Source organism: Zingiber officinale, chromosome 1B (assembly GCF_018446385.1).
Source record: "Zingiber officinale cultivar Zhangliang chromosome 1B, Zo_v1.1, whole genome shotgun sequence".
Taxonomy (NCBI): domain Eukaryota; kingdom Viridiplantae; phylum Streptophyta; class Magnoliopsida; order Zingiberales; family Zingiberaceae; genus Zingiber; species Zingiber officinale.
The window spans coordinates 97,173,358-97,190,608 of record NC_055986.1 but is presented as its reverse complement, the minus strand read 5'-3'; the positions used below and the strand labels follow the sequence as shown (position 1 = coordinate 97,190,608).

Sequence of the window (17,251 nt, the reverse complement as noted above, 5' to 3'; positions counted from 1 at the left end):
CAATCAAGCTCATTTATGCTGCTATGATGGTTGTCGGATCTACAAAAGGAGGGTGGAGCTCGAATGTTAGAGGTGAAGTCTGCTAGGGGTGTCAAACAGGAAGGTAGAGATTGAACAACAACAATAGAATTTGAGCCGGGAGAAACTCAAGTTGGCATAAGAAATGGCGACAATAGTAGGGGAAGTGATGAATTCAGAGGGAATCTTGGGCGCCCAATGATGGGGAGATGAGGGTGTCTCAAGAGTTCATGAGGTTTCATAAGTTAAGTGCAAGGATTGGGGTTCAGGATGACTAATAAGTATGGATTGGAATCAGGAACAAAAAGTATTCATGAATCATTCTTAATAAATTAAGGAACAAGGATTCTAACAGAACAAATATTTGATCCAAATTCATTCCTAGACAGAAAATATTTGAACCAAACATGCAAAAAATAAAGCCAATTTAAGCACTTACTTATAAAGTGGGTCTCATAGTAGCTAAATTAAATGAAAAGTTATTGGATAAGAATTGTTTAGTTCATACACCAACAAATATTACAGCCAAAAAGGTAAGAACTAGTTTAGTTGTGTCAAACAACTCTGATGAAATCCATAACAGGGAAAAATAACTAAACTAATCTACCTACAAAGAGAGTTCACCTTCAAGCTCATTCCAAGAATTGATGGCACTGCCTTTCACTATCATTCTCATTTTTGCCGCAACATCTTTTGCTTCGTCAATTCTTGAATCCTTCACCAGACCATCGATCAGTGCTTTCACAACCTCAAATGGCAGCACATACTTATTATTCAAGCATTCTTGGCAGATTCCCAGTGCTTCACCAAACTCCCCGTTCTGAACCAAATCACGAACCAAGACGCAATATATATATGCATTAGGTGACACTCCCTCACTCTTGTTCGTCCTCTTCATGACCTTCATCCTCTTGAACACCTCCAATGCAGCATTTACATTGCCTTCTGCCGAGTATCCACTAATTATGGTACTAAAAGTTGTCAAGTTAGGGTGGATACCCTTGGAAACCATCACATCCAGTAACTCCTGTGCCTTGAACGTCTCTGAATTTTGACAGAACTTGGATATCCTACAATTGCAGGTAACAACATTAGGCTCCAATCCCGCGCTCGAGATTTGCTCAAGAATTTCATCAAATCGATCATCTCCTCCGTTTTTTAAGTAGCCGCTCAAGAGAGTATTGAAAGAGATGATATCTGGGGCAATTCCTTTCTCAGCCATTCCATCAATCACATTGCGTGCAGTTTCAAGATCATTTTTTTGGCACAATGTCTGAAGGAGGACATTATATGAGTTTATTCCAGGAACGGCGCCCAGCTGCTTTGGTGCATGGTTAAAGGTCTTGATGACGAGGTCAAACTGGCGATTGCGGAAGTAACCGAAAAGGAGGGCAGATAGGGATTTGTCGGAGCCGGACCGACCAAGGAGTTGAGGGATACGATTGAAAGTGGCTTCGGCGTGATCGAGCATGCCTGCAGAAGAGTAGAGAGAGATGAGGCGGATGATAAAACCCTCGTTTTGGGTACACTTGACGTCGGATAGGAGCGGGGACAGGAGGCGGTCGACGAGGTCAGGGCGTTTGGCGCGGGCGAGCTTGTCGACAGTGAGGGAGAAGATGGGGCGGTGAGCGTAGAAGCGGGGAAGGTGTGCAGCGGACTGGAAGAGATCGGCGATGCGGTCGGGGTCGGATTCCGAGAGGATGGCGCGTTTGACGGCAGAGATGGTGTCCAGACCGGCGGAGGCGGGGGGATCGGCATGAGCAGCGAGGGCGCAGAAGGCCGATCGGAGGATGGAAGAGAGGCCGGCGGAACGACTGCGGACGAGAGCAGAGGAGCAGGCGGCGGCGGCGGCCATGGGAGAAATGGAAGCGGGATACAAGTGTGAAGTTAGGGGTCGAACTCGAAGAGATCAATTTATATAGGGATCGATGTTCACTTGTTGCTGATTTTTTGAAGGTAAATTATTGGCCTAAACCTAACTGGACCACTGGTTTGTTTCATGAAAAAAAAAAAAAATCATTTTTTGGGAAATTTATTAAGCAAGCTAATTTCCTAATCAAAATCGAAAATAAATTAATTTGGCCAAATAGACAGAAACCTCTTTTTGAGTTAATATGCAAATTTCTTCATATAAACCTCTTTTTTGAGTTTGTTAGTATCAAATGCACCATTTATTCTAAAATATTCACTTTATATATATATATATATATATATATATATATATTTTAAAAAGTTTGTTAGTATCAAATGCACCATTTATTCTAAAATATTCACTTTATATATATATATATATATATATATATATATATATATATATATATATATATATTCTGACATCTAATTAACATATATTCATTATATTTAGCATTTTGTTCTGATCCAGTAAAAAGACATTTAAATGACATTGTGTGTTAACATATATTTAATTTACTTCAATGAAAAAAAACATTAATTTACTTAAATGGCGTAATCTCTGTCAGCAAGCCAAATCCTGATTTACAAAGCAGTGTGTAGATCATTTAGCATGCATAGATTAAATCTATGCACAAATAAAATGTCATTGGACAATTTTATCAAAACCTATTATTAAAACAGCAATTAACTAAGTGTAAAGTAGAGAAAAATCCTCAATTAGAACTTGAATTTTGTATGTAATCCTTATTCATAAAAAATTTTGTTTCCATTCCCTGCATGCAAAGTTTTATTTGATTCAACTCTTTCATGCAAATATTGTGACCTAATTGCTCCTCAGATTTTTTTGGTACAAAAAATCCAAAAATGAGTATAATTTAAAGAAAATCTAGTATATTTTCTATCCAATTGAGTATCATTTAAAGAAAATCTAGTATATTCGAGTATATTTTTAATTAAAATTGTTCTTCATATATTTTAGGTATAAATAGTCTAAAAATGAGTATAATTCCTATTAAATTCAGTATTTTAAACTAGAATCGAGTATATTTTCTATTAAATTGAGTACGATTTTTTTCCTATTTAATATAATTCTTCCTAAATTCAGTACCATTTGAAAAAAATCTAGTATATTTTTCATCCAATTGAGTATCATTTAAAGAAAATCTAGTATATTTTACATCTAATTGAGTACCATTTAAAGAAAATCTAGTATATTTTTCATCCAATTGAGGTGGAAAAAGAATCGTACTCAATTTGATAGAAAATATACTAGATTCTAATTTAATTGTACTGAATTTAAGAGGATTTATACTTATTTTTAGACTTTTTATACTTAAAATATCAGGGGTAATTAGGTAAGTATATTAGACTAGGAGTGAAAAGAAAAAAAATTTCTAATGGAGAGTGCATACAAACTTATGTTTGCTAATGGGAACTGTATGTAAATTTTCCCATTAACTGAAAGGACGGCCGGTGCTAACTCATAACGTCCATCAAATTTCATCTGTACTTTCTGAATTTATTTTGATGATTAATTAAAAATTTCTATAAAATCAGATTAATCTATCTCTAAGATTAATCAATTTAAAAAACTTGATATTTAGAAGAAAAAAAACACACTTAGAAGTTATAGAATTCCAAAAAACACATCTAACTTTGAGATTTCTCCAAAAAAAACACACTTATTTCTCATTTTACCTCTTTTGTTTACATTCAAATCATAATAATATTACATTTCAAAAAAACCACCACTACGATCCTACATTTTAAAAATCAATATCACTATAATACTAATTTTAAAATTTTGCAGTATCAAAATGATGTTAATTTTTAAAAATCAACAGGGATGATGTTAATTTTAAAAATGATATTATTCTTTAAAATCCAACATCACAATATAATTCAGTGAATGTAACCCTGCAATAGTTGGACGGGAAGGGTAACATAAAAAAAACAAAAAAATCTAAAGTTTAAATGCACACTTCCTAAAATTTTCACAATTTTAAGTGCGGGCAATTGTCATTCTTACAAAAAATAAAAATAAAAACAAAAAAATCTAGTTTACAAAAACAAACTGCATCAAACAAAAATTTTGTTTTGTTCTTAACAATCGTTTGTCTTGTCAACCCACTCAGTGATCATATCGTATTACCTATCTCATGGATACCCAAAAAATGCATCCATCATTCAGTGTATGCATTTTGTTTGACATAATTAAACTTCTGGCCAATCCAGGTGTTCAACAGGTTGTGAGCTCGAGTGCCATGCACCTTCTGCTAACTCATTGAAGAGTTGGTCATATCCCCAACTTGAGAAACCCAAAAAGAACCAATAATCATCAATAGATTCTTTCATTGATGTGAGTTCTCCCATTGCTTGGCGGGTCACACTTGGATTGCCGAAATAGACGCTTTTTGTTATTTTTATATAACCCACTTTTGGTTTCCTGACCAAGCTGACAAGGGGCAAATTTTGAAGCGCGACTGGACCTCCATAGAAAAGAGGAGCCTGCTTCAGAGAGATTAGATCACTGCTTATATCTTTGAACACATCCCAGCTTATCCTTTTGTTGATTATCAAGCCTTGGAAGCCCTGGTTCTGGTCAACGGTTACGATAAGTACTCTAGAGTGGTCGAATGGAGCAGCATTAAGGAGCTTGTCTGTGGCAGTGAGAATGGATCCAACGAGTACGTGCTTGTGTTGGTCAAGGAAGGTGACTGGTGAATCTAGTTCAAGTGGGTGCCTGCTGTCTGCAGTAGTAGCTTCATTAAGAATGAGTTCATTGCACTTCTCGGAAGCGGAATGAGCTTGCTCATCAATTGTCAAGGATGTTGGATATGAGATTTCTTCATCCCTTGTTACCTTCCTTGAGTGTGTCCGTAGAAGGCCTAAATAGTAAATTTGACGATAATAATAGTGACTCAAGTAATACTTGGCAGAGAAAAGAACATTACTGATACCCATGGCCTTAAGTTTGTTAACATTGGAGGAAAAAAAATCAATTTTTATCTTGTACAAATTATAAAACCATGGAAGCCTAATTTATGTATTTTAAGTCCCTAGTGATTAGTGAATGAATGAGCAATGTTAGCTAATTGGAGCTGAACTTTGCGTGCACAGTTATAATGCAAAAAAGAGTTTATAATGTTAAACACTAAACAAATACATTTGTGTCTACCTGAAACACAAAACAGGATGTGCAAATAAGTTCAGACCTCAGAAAACGTAAGAGACAAGCCTACTAAATTTCTCCAACGGAAGTGATTTTGAGACCCAAAAAAAAAAGTATCTAGATCTTATAGTCCCATCTGGAAAGAAGCCCAATGATGTAACCAGCTAGGTTAAAAGTTTCTACTATATAATTTAGGGGTCCAGTAGGAAACATAACTAGGATACATAGCCTACAACAGGAAGCTCTGTTACAGATGTATCATCCATTTTGCTTTTAGTGAAACAGCTTTGTAAGACACTTGAACTTATTAGTACATTTTAGCAAATGACTTGCAATTACTGTTCTACTTAGGAAAAGAATATGAGAATGGAGTTCTGAGTTGTTTTTGTAACAGTTAATCGACATCTTAAACATTTAAGTTTAAATGGGATCCTGAGAAACACACTACTACTTATTGACAAATGGTGTCATTTAACAGATGGAATGTAAATGAGCTTGGGATAGTCTCACTCATTGCTAATGGCTGAATCACCATAGGTTCTTTGTTATCAAGCTAAACCAATAACACTACCTTAGTAATCCAGTTTTGCTTGTACAGAAAGACACTACTTCTAAAGTCACTTACCTGTCTATTAAAGCATTATGGTTCTGAAAACAGTGCCGAGACAAAATTGTTACAGACAAAACAAGAAGCCCAAAAGTTCAATTAAAAGGTCAGGTATCAGAAATCTAATCCATGTAAAAGTCATAAATTTATGTGTGTCATAAATATCAATGTAAAAATACTGAAAAAAAAGAGTAGGAAAAAAAAAAACAAGTTATAAACCTCTATGCATATTCAGATGCTGAGAATTGCTTCCATGAGATAGTATAAATTCCATTATGCTAACCACTGATATATCTCCCTCATAGGTGACAGCACTTTTGTTCTCTGCTGGAAATAACAGTGCTACTGGATAGTTTTCCTTCTGCAACCAAACCAGAAAGTCACAACCAAATACTGAAGCAACTTGAAGCACCATAGTTGAAATCTAAAATATGAATCTATGATAGATATATATGAACTAGAATATAAAAGATTGCCTGTGTTATCGATGAATGATTAATTGTACTTTTGTCAAAGAATCTCAAATTGTAGGGCATGGAAAAATATCAAATTACCAACACTGCAATAATGGTTCCTAAAATCGCTCTCTAAGATAAGCCATAGCACAACTGAATTCAACACTTTAAGTTTGGGGAGAAAAAAATTATATTGCATATGTTGTAAAGAGCTATTTAAATGTATAAACAGGACTGCGAGTAAAATCTAAACATAAACCACCGAATATGGGACTAAACTCACTACAGCAATAACCTGATTAACCTACCCTTTCTTAGAGAGCAGCATTAAGAAGAACTTAACTGGATTTTCAGGTCAACCTTCCAAGATTCTTGCAAATAACTTTATGGATGAGTCTGGTAAATGTGATTTTAAAAAATTGTATACTCAACATAAGGAGTAGTTCATGTATGAGATATTGCGTTTGATTTGCCCATAATTTTCCAAGATTCCAGAATCCAATTCCAATAATTGCATTATCTAGTCTGACAGAGCTGACATGAATCAAATCATGTCATATCTTAGGATACTATTTCAGCAAAATTAAATTATGTTATTTATGTGAAACAACAGCAATAATACAATAGTCATCAAGTTCCTCAGGCTTGTGATATGGTCCCGAGTATAGGATCGAGTCACAGGTCAAGATCCGGACCCGTACTTGGTCATGCAACACATAAGGGGGAAAGGGAGGAGGAAAGACTCGTCCTAGACAGAATCCCAATTACTCAATTTTCTTTCTCTTTTCTCTCCCCTCTTCATTGATAATAACACTCTTTTTATAAGGAGTTAATTACATGGACTATTGAAGGAGAAAAAGGAAAAGACAATCCCTAATAGGAAATAGGCAATAGCAGATTTATTTAGTAGCTAATTAGGTAGTAGCAGATTTATTCCAAATTGTCAAATTAGGTAGTAGCAGATTTATTCCAAGCTAGTAATTTGCTTCCGATTATAATGGCGTCCAACAAAGGTGTCCATATCAGCTTGTTTTGATACAATTTCATAGGTGCTTTTCTTGGTCATGGAATTTTCATTGGCCTTATGGGGGTTTTTAGGTGTGTTAAAGTTGTTAATTTAGTGTATTACAGGTGTCAATTTTAAACTTCCATATATTGTATATATGGATTTTTTTTTTTTTTTTGAAGGCCATAAGATGTACAAAGTATATATGAATATATTAAAGGGAAAATAAAGATGGAGCCAATAAGAAAAATGTCAAAGAACAGCACTTTCTCAAGTATTATTGCAAGAACAATATACTATGTGTTCATAAAAGAGTGATTTTACAACAAAATAATATGCTGGCACGTCAAATCACATACCTTACCAAGTGGCTTTAAAAATAAACCACAGTCACTGAAGGTACAGTCCATTAAGAGGACCTTTGGGAACTTATGTAGCAGATAGTCTTCTTTCTTATCTGCAAGGAACTTATGAATGATCAAAAACCATCAATTCATAAATTGATCATTTGGATTCCAGTAGCAAATTGTAGAGATGATACTTACATGGATAAAGGACATTTAAAAAAATCTTCCTAGATTTGTAGCATAACATGAAATAAATCTCGCCATATGTTCTTAATCTTCACACAACATAAGATAACATGAGTAAAGGACACTTTATGGTTTGCATTAGTTGAAAAAAGGAAGCATTTGTACAGATTGGAATATATCTATCAAAAAAAAAGATTTGAATCTCCCAACTCAAATATCAAAAACATAAATAAGATTGGCAACAAAATAGTAAGAAATAGAGCATCAATAAGAGTACATTTCAGTCTTTATACCAGAGTATGTTCTCTGGTCATAAATGCAAATGGTTTTAAAATTGTTACGCAGCTCTGTTGTATGAAATAAATCAATGAACATACAAGAGAATGAATAAACAAAGAGAACACTTTAAGAATCTGGAGCATTTAAAATAAGGTTCTACTCATTTTCTTCAACTTCCATATCTAATTCATCATACAGAAAACAGTTATAAGTTACCACTAAAATACATTAGAATAGTAAAACATTATTTCCTTCAGTTTACATCAGCACAGGCATACCCTACCACCTGTGTATCAAAATCAAAACCAATCAGCAATTCAGCACAAAATAAAATTAGACGTTTAGATCATGCCATCCATGCTTCCCGAGTATTGTCTTTACCGAGAAATAAAAACTTTCATTTTATTATCTATCGCACAAGACTAACTCAAACTGTATGGCACAAATTTAAGTCATTTAAAACCCAAAGGAAACCAAATTTAGATCCAATGCTCAAACAAATAAGGACTTAGATATGACATCCAAACTATTTAGCATCAACTACATGTCCATTGAGTTCCATGCAAGGCAGTATCATTACTAATACTCAATTTAATTATATCATTTTCTATTTCATTGATTTCTTTTGTCTCCCACCACCCCTGTAAACATTTCCCCACCATCTTAACTTATTCACTCATTTTATCATCTATTGTATCTAGACCTAATTCCTCTCGCACATTAGTATTTTTATATTATTCTTCCAGTAACTTCACTCATTCATCTTAGCTTTTGTACATAACTTTTTTATACATATAGTTTCCTAAAAGTTCAACAATCAAATCCATAAAATATAGCAGTTTTATAAAATATTCCTTTGAACATAAGGGGAAAACGGCATTCACATTAGACTCCAGAAGCTCTTCTCCATTTCGACTGCTTATTCTTTCTCCTATAATTGCATTTTCATAAATATGTAATAATAGATGTAAGATACTTTAAACTCATAGGAATTTCATGTCTATCTTACTTAACCATGGTGGCCAAAATCAGATAATCCAGATATAGATTGACCAAGTAGACTTGTGACCGCTAGATTTCAATACATTTTATCGATATCTTGGACAAGAGAAAAAAAGGCCACTAAGAAATTATATTGAGTAAATTGAAATTTTGTTTGGTTAAATGGTTAAAATGTCCACTTGTAAAAATTATATGAGCATATTTGCTATTGTAACTTATTTTTTGTGGATTAAAATTTTTGGGTAAACGCTAACCACAAATATATATATATATATATATATATATATATATGGGGCAAATATCAAAGCCACCACATATTAATGGTTATCTCATTATGATGCAAAATATTTTCCTTTCCCAAATTTAAACAGCAAATTTCTAGGCATGTAGTAAAGTAATAAGTGAAAAGGTAACGTACCTTTGATCTGCATAGGATCACCGCTAGTTGACTGAATCAATGAGAAATCCATGAAGTTCTTAAATGCTCGATGCACTTCACGCACAATTAACTCCATACGCTGGCAGAATCCACACCAAGAATTGCTAAAAAGCACAAGAACATCAACCATCCAAGCAGGTTTAACATCTTTTGAGCTGGGAAATGGCAGGTTACTACTGATTTCACAAGGCTTAAAGCCCATAACAAGATCGCAAAAGGTGCTACCAGTAACTTGAGGTATAAAATCAACTTCATGAAAATCTGACTTCACAAATGGAGGCTTTGGCATCTCCCTAGAAATTTTGGGTGATGATTCCAAGTGTTGATATGGAGTAAGATTTTTATCTAGATATTTTTGTAGAAAATCAACTACAGAAGGATAGCTAATATCTATTTCCTCAGGAAGTACATAGTGCTCCTGCTGAAGAGGATCAAGAATTACTAGGGTTGGAATCCTGGAACCTGTAGTTAAGGTTCTTAGCAACTGATAATTACCATCTGCAAAGAAAAATGAACCTAGAAAAGGATGGTGCTGATAACCTAGTTCATTTAGTTTTTGTAATGTTATGGATGTTTCAGTGATTTCTATGTCATTCCCTGCAGAAAGAACTGAAGAACTGGGTACAAAATCTGTCTCAAGATGATTGGAAGTTGGTGTGGTTGGTGCAGGATCAGTTTTATTAGTTTCCTCTTGTTGAAGGTATCCCTCTGACTTAGGCATGTCCTGTTCCAAGCAAACAAGATTTTCATCATTATATGTCAATCCTGTTTCTTGTTCATAAATTTGGTCACCCTTGCAAACCAGTGTTTCCTTTGAATCACATTTATCCGGAACTTCTTTGATAGATTCAATTAATGGTTTAGCATGCTCACGCCCACCAAGAGTCACTTCATCAGGTTCAAGGATATCAACATCTGAATACACAGATTGCTTTCCTTCATTTTCAATTCTATTTTCTTTATCACTTAATAACCCACTGTTTGCATCATGATGACTGTCAGTAGGTTCCTGAGGATCATTTAACAAGGTGATTGAAGTCATAATCACTTCGCTGAATTGATCATCACCATTATGTGGAATGGGAGATTCTACTGTTTGCACTTCAAAATCACCAGATAAGAGCTCAAAACCAGCTTTCTTTGCTACTTCACTTATTTTTGTTTCTTTTACTCTCAGTGCTGGATTTTCTTTCTGAAGTAATTGGGTTAGAATATCATAAACAGGGTTGTTGTGATTTTCAAGGGCAGTGTTTTGCAGAGAAATTTCCTTCCCTTCATTGACTATCATAATAGCCATATTATCCTGGATTTTCACAATTTTGGGAGAAGCTTTTCTAGTTAGATGACCAGAGGAAATGGGCACATTTCTGTCCCATGTTCTAGAGAAAGCTTCTTCCAAAGAACCACCAATGTTTCTCTTATTTTTCTGTCCATCTGTCTGATAGGAAAGCTGATTTTGTGAAGCAAACTTTCTAAGAACCTCAAGAGATAACTTGCTCTCTTCTCTAACTTTCAACGATTCTGAGTATCGATCAATGAATAAAATGATTGAAGGTCTGTTTGCTGGAAATGCAGGCTCAAGATCATCATCAAACTAGATAAGAAAAGGTAGAGAAAAATGAAAACATCAGTCAAACAGATAACTAGAACAAAAATTGGAATATTGGTTAACTACTTGTGAATTAATGAAACTAGTGGTTGAAGAACAATATGTTTTGCAATAAACAAATCTACCATGACAAATATGAATTAGTATAAGATAAATACAAGTCATTAGAACAATTCTCTAAATGGATTGCAAGTGACAAAATTAGGCTTTAGAACCATACTTTATCCCATGAGTTTCAAAGCTGTATTGATGATCTGCTTATTTGGAATAAAACATGCACAACAGGGCTTCAAGGTTACATAGAAGTATTATGGATCTCTTCGAGATCATTCATAAGCATGACATGGCAGAACTGTATTTGGTTTGAGGCTACCTTAGCTATTCTACTTACCCAAAAACAGTAAGGATCCTCAATTCAGAATTTTTAATTATAAAGATTAGGTAGAGAATTCAAAAGAAAAATTAGGATGTTATTGTTTTCAACTTTACGACATGGCAGAACTGTATTGAGTTTGAGGCTACCTAAGCTGTTCTACTTACCCAAAAACAGTAAGGATCCTCAATTCAGAATTTTTAATTATAAAGATTAGGTAGAGAATTCAAAAGAAAAATTAGGTTGTTATTGTTTTCAACTTTAGAAGGGGAGTTTTGGCGCAATGGTAAAGTTGTTGTCATGTGACCAAAAAGGTCACGGGTTCGAATCCTAGAAACAGCCTCTTGCAAAAAACAGGATAAGGCTGCGTACAATGGATCTTTCCCCGGGACCCCGCATGGCAGGAGCTTCGTGCACCGGGCTGCCCTTTTTTTTGTTGTTTTCAACTTTACCCTTAGCATATTCAATTTAACATTTAGTCGTACACCCATATTTTATTCTTTCCTCCCAGTTCCAGCATGCCTAAGGAATGATTAAAGCATTATTAGTAATTGTGTGACACCCCAAGTTTAGACTCGCAATGAGAGTTGTTCATTTATAGAGAGGAACAAGCTTAGATGGGTGAGCTACTATTAAAGCTTAAGCATTTCGGGCCGATGGTTTAGCCTCATAATTTAATAGATCAGATCTGTCATCTAAGTGGTAGTGACAATTGGTATTAGTTGGTGAGGTGTTAAAAGGGCAACCTGTGTGAAGTAACCACCATTGGCCCTCTCACTTGACACTGATTAGTGATGATTTTAGGCTGAGTTGGATTTGGGTCATGACATTCTGACACATCTAGTTTAACCCTACATTGTGAGTTGTTGGTTGATAGAGAGGATTTCTAAGCTTTTAAATGGATGGACTACTAGTAACTTGGGCTTAAGCATCTTAGGCTGATAGTAGAGTTCACAGGTTCACGAGTTAATTTTCTCACCTATGCAGGCAGAATGAACCCTATAATGAGTCGGTCACCAAGAAGAAGAAAAAAAACGATGAACATGAAAAGTTTTGCAAATATGACAAAAGGAGTGTCATCTCAACAGATTGTGGCAGCATACACTTCTAAGATGTTTCACATACTTCTTCCACTATTGTTTAGTCTCAACTGTCCCTCCTAATGACACTAGTTGCTGGCATCCTTATAATTAATTTCCACACAAGGAAAAAAACAAAAAGGCAAAAAACTTTCTGAAAAAGCTTATCACACTATTGACTTAGATCCAAAGGACATGGAAGCCAGTTTACAATTCCATATGTAATGCAAGAACCAAAAAAACAAACGATCTTTCAAACATCACTAGATTCGAAAACTGTTTTATCATCTCATTCTCCAACTTATGACATCAATAATTGCAAAAAGTTTGTTAAGGAATGGCTTTATAAATAATCATATTATAAATCAGTTTCAAGGCTCTTTCACGAAATCATAATACTGATCTCTTCATTGAATTTCATAAAGCAGATTACTCAACCATTTTAACTATATTATCAATAAAGAAAAGCCAACTCCTCTTTGAAAAGCATCCTTGTCAGGAGAATGAAATCTAGAATTCTAGATGATATTATTTTTTAAATTTTTATCTTCATATGCACTTTCCCTAGTGGATATCAGATCACATGTCTCATTTTAGTTTTCTATTTCATGTTCCTTTTTCATGGTATGACTTCAGTGTTCTCAAATCACCATGGTGACTTAATGTTGCAATAAACACCAAACTAAGGAATAGTAAATTACATTGATCAAATCACCATGGTGATTATGTAACCTCTACCACACCAATTGACTGGCTGAGAATCTTCCCATGATGACCAAGCACTCATGATGACCAATAAACTATCACCTTTCACAACGGATATGTGTGACAAGAACTAACATATATGGTCAAAATATGAGATTGATGGTTTTTCTTCTCATAGTTTCTAAAAGTCTTTAAGATATAATCTAATTATTAAGACGAATGATAAGGGAGCATCATTATCATTCCAGCTATTTGGGGTCAGCTAAATTAATAAGTATTTTGTTAGCAAATTTAATAAGAACTCAACCACATACTAAAGGTCAAAATATACAGCATTTGCCATAGCAAATGCTGATAACTCTTCCAAGCATTCATATTTGAAATATTAATAAATTTATGTCAGCCAGAAAAGCCATGTATCAAATAACAGCAGTTGGTACCAAAACAATAGATTTACATTTGAATGAACCAGAACTTCAGATCCTGAACTAGTTGTAGATAAAATGTAGAAATATTACATGAGAAACTATGAATTTAAGAGAATTATCTATCTGAATTTTTTTTATTCTTTCATGCTGTTCTGTAACCAGGAAGATTCTCTCAAATTGAGTGTTTAATGCAATGTTATACTACTTCAATATCTGCTTGATTTCAGGATGTTTTTAGAAATGATGAGAAGGCAATTGTGATTTGACATTATTTTACAGATTAAAAAAATTCTAAGTTTGACAATGAAAAAATAGGCAAAACATATCAAAAGTTTCATCAATATACCTCCATCGCTATAGACTGATGTGTTTGCAAAATTTTTCTCAGATCATCTCCTTCAGGAACTATCATTGTGCAATTAGAACATCCAGAGACATGAAGTACAACTAGCCATTTATCTGGACTAGTAAGATTGAGAAAGGGTAACAAAGAAATTTCAGATATCAATCCGAATCTTTGCTTCTCAGGAGGTAGAAAATACTCTCTTGCAATAGAAGTGAACTGGTTGAAAAAAGATTCAAACCGCTTAAATTCTTCAGTTGTACATGACATATTACTACCTCCATTTTCTAATTGTTCTGGAGCACTATGATTAGCTAAAGTATATTCATTAAACCAATCCAAACTTCCCAGTCCATCTTCAACACCACATGTAAGTCTGTCTTCATTACCCTAGTGATTCCAAATTGAGAATAAAATCAGCCCATGCACTAATGCAATGGATAGTGACTAATGGTCAAAAGGCATTTCATTACAGAAGTATAAAAGAACCTTTCGCTGTTCTACGTCAAAGCCCCCCAGAGGATCACTAGAAATACTCGGCGTAGGTATGTCAACTGCAGTATTTATAAGGACATTAATACACAAAAAGGATAATGTAGTCTAGAAACAAAGCAAGTAGTCTTGTAAACAAAAATATTCAAATATCAAAATTCAGGTAGGACTTTTATATAACAAGTAACCTAAGAGATTCTACAACTAAGAGGCTACATTAAAGGCATAAAACATGTTTTTCTATTAGATATCATAATAATACATATTCACTATGATGCACTAGCACTTGAAAGGAAAATAGCCATCTAAGCTACAAAATAGAGTAACATTGAGTAGATTTATTCAGAATATATGTATTAGTAGTTTATGTCACAAACCTTAAAAGCACACTTAAATTTTATATCTCATTATGAATGACAAACTAATACCTTGCTGATTAGATCATTATGCAAATCCAAAGATTATATGCTGAAAAAGGACTTGGACAACTGAATAAATATCATGAAAGAATACTAAGACCCTATGCAGTAAAGAAAACAGAAAGCCGAAAGTGCACAGCCCTTTATCAATTATGCAATTACATTGCAATTGATCCAATTATGTTAATTGTCACTGGCATTTAGCATATTTCCACAGCAAGATGTCAGTGTTAAATGGTGGTTAGTTGGATTTACAACTTTCAGCTTACGTAAAGTAAGAAGACCTGAAATGAGCCATCAATAGGGCAAGAGATCAAGTTAAGATGGAAAACCATTCTCTGAATAATTGAATGAGGCCATGGGAGTCCCAGAATTTTCATTGTGCTTTTTGGCCATCAGTTTGGCTGACCATCCACAAAAATCAAGGAGAAGAACAGCTTTATCTGTTGATTTGAAAAAGTTTTCAAGATCTTCCGGAGTTTGCAGAGGCTTCAGAGGAACCTCATCGGGCTTAAGTGACAAAAAGAAACGGACTGAAAATAGCAAACTTTGTGCGCTGGATCTCCCATGATACTTGTGTGACACTGAATTATGATAGTAGTATATTGTTATCTCATCTATAGCACCAAGGATCTCAGCTAGCATCTTCTCAGAATTCTTGTTAATAACCATTAGTTTTAGAAATTTAAGTTTCTCGTCATTGGCCACCAAGTATGAGACTTCCTTCATTAATGTTCGTGCTTCACCAGACCCTGTAATAAATTAGAACAATTCTTAAGATTGTCATGAGAAAGTTCAAAAAAAAAAACATGTATCTGATAGATCATTCAAATTTTCTATATAGACATCTAACCCCTAGGAAGAAGAAGCAAACAACAAGAAAGTATGCAAATTTATTTCCATATACCTCCATATGTGTAAACGCTAGCCTTTTTTTTTTTTTTTTGCATCATTCATCAAAAGAAGATACAAGTATGTCTGTTAAGCAATCTCACAAACAGCATTAGTTCTTATACTGGTTAATGCATTTTTCCATTAAAAAAAGTCTAACTTGTCGATAAAGAGTTTCAACAACACCAACGCTGATATCAATAAACATATTGAAATTAAAAAAAAAAAATGACTCACCAAACCAAAATAGTTTTTGCCTATACGCCATTTATGGAATTTTCGTGTAAATAGTCAAAAATGGCATATACCATATAATTCAACTTAGAAAACCAAACTTTGAAACTATCTTCTCGACCCATCTAACACAACAGGGCGTTAAGATGAAAATAAAGATTTGAGAGAAATTGTGGACGAGGCCTACAAGGGACAGTGACCACGAGAAGGATCTGGGGGTGAAGGCGAATCTGAGACGAGAAATTTCCCTTGGTGAGGGCCTGCCACTCTACTCTCGAACCGGAAGTCCTGCCGCTGCTCGAATAGGCGCCGGGATCGGCGAAAGCCTTCTTAGAGTATGACAGAAGAAACAATGAAATGATCAGAGGGAGGAGGAGATGGTGGCGGAGCAGGTGTCCTCCCATTTCTATCGCTCTCGGTAGCGATGAGATTCTCCGAAGTCTGATTAGTGAAATCTCCCCCTCGGTTGGATCGGGTCGTCCACAGTTCGGATCCCTGTCCTTTATGCTACCTGTACAGCTGTACCCTAACCTCTCGTGTTGGGATGGTAAGACCCTAATCAGTGGATGTGAGAGGTGCAGACAGGGTGAAAATTTCGCTTTATCCCTTATTCTCATTATGGATATTTAAATATAATATAGTCATTTTAGATATAAAAATATACCATTGAATTTAGGAGTGTAAACTTTCCGAAATTAAAATAAAATAAAATAAATAAAATATAAAAAAAAGACTAACTTTGATGATATTTTTACTCACAAATATGTTTTAATAACAAATTAAAATGTTGTAATTGAGACTTGTAAGAGAGAGAGATATAGAGAGAGAGAGAGTGTTTGGTTAAATTTATTAAAAATAGTTTATAAGTTATTTTAGGAACTTATAAATTGTTAGGTCTTATTTATAATAAATTATTAAAGAATTTGGATAAACTTATTATAATCAACTTAAAAGTATTGATGTATTTGAGATTATAAGATCTTTTTATTAATAAAATTATCAAAAATGATATAATACTATTAATAGAAGATTTTGGGTTTTAAATTGTTAGCTTTCATGATCTCCACGGCTAACTTCATCGATCTCATCAACTTAAACATTTGCTAAGCATACGAGTTGATCGTGAAGGACAACCAGTTGACCATAAAATTTGGAAGACTTGAAATCGAGTTGATGCAACCGAAGATTACAATGCCTAAGCTTCCTATTCCCTTTAATTTATTACTCATGCCACCGTACATTTTATGGCTTGG

At 34.3% G+C, this 17,251-nt stretch overlaps 2 protein-coding genes across 2 annotated transcripts; both read right to left on the bottom strand.

Moving 5' to 3' along the window:
- Window positions 1-481: 481 nt before the first annotated feature.
- Window positions 482-1,929, bottom strand: LOC121970010 (pentatricopeptide repeat-containing protein At1g61870, mitochondrial-like). The gene has a single exon (XM_042520399.1). It carries the CDS (start codon window positions 1,871-1,873, stop codon window positions 626-628), a length of 1,248 nt encoding a protein of 415 aa, XP_042376333.1. The 5' UTR covers window positions 1,874-1,929; the 3' UTR covers window positions 482-625.
- A 1,985-nt stretch (window positions 1,930-3,914) lies between these two features.
- Window positions 3,915-16,484, bottom strand: LOC121969972. Its single transcript, XM_042520324.1, has 8 exons — window positions 16,186-16,484; window positions 15,206-15,625; window positions 14,452-14,516; window positions 13,966-14,352; window positions 9,405-11,019; window positions 7,532-7,629; window positions 5,931-6,072; window positions 3,915-4,820 (listed from the first exon to the last, which is right to left on the bottom strand). The coding sequence occupies exons 1-8, from the start codon at window positions 16,400-16,402 to the stop codon at window positions 4,147-4,149; spliced, it is 3,618 nt and encodes a 1,205-aa protein (XP_042376258.1). The 5' UTR covers window positions 16,403-16,484; the 3' UTR covers window positions 3,915-4,146.
- Between the last annotated feature and the right edge of the window lie 767 nt (window positions 16,485-17,251).

Bases quoted from the DNA above. Each gene is read 5' to 3' on its own strand.
- LOC121970010 (XM_042520399.1), bottom strand. From the start codon at position 1,873: ATGGCCGCCGCCGCCGCCTGCTCCTCTGCTCTCGTCCGCAGTCGTTCC.
- LOC121969972 (XM_042520324.1), bottom strand. From the start codon at position 16,402: ATGGGAGGACACCTGCTCCGCCACCATCTCCTCCTCCCTCTGATCATT. The intron at 11,020-13,965 runs GTATATTGATGA...TTTCTTATCTAG, and splicing joins ATCAGTCTATAGCGATGGAG to TTTGATGATGATCTTGAGCC. The intron at 6,073-7,531 runs GTATGTGATTTG...GTTTGGTTGCAG, and splicing joins TTTTAAAGCCACTTGGTAAG to AAGGAAAACTATCCAGTAGC.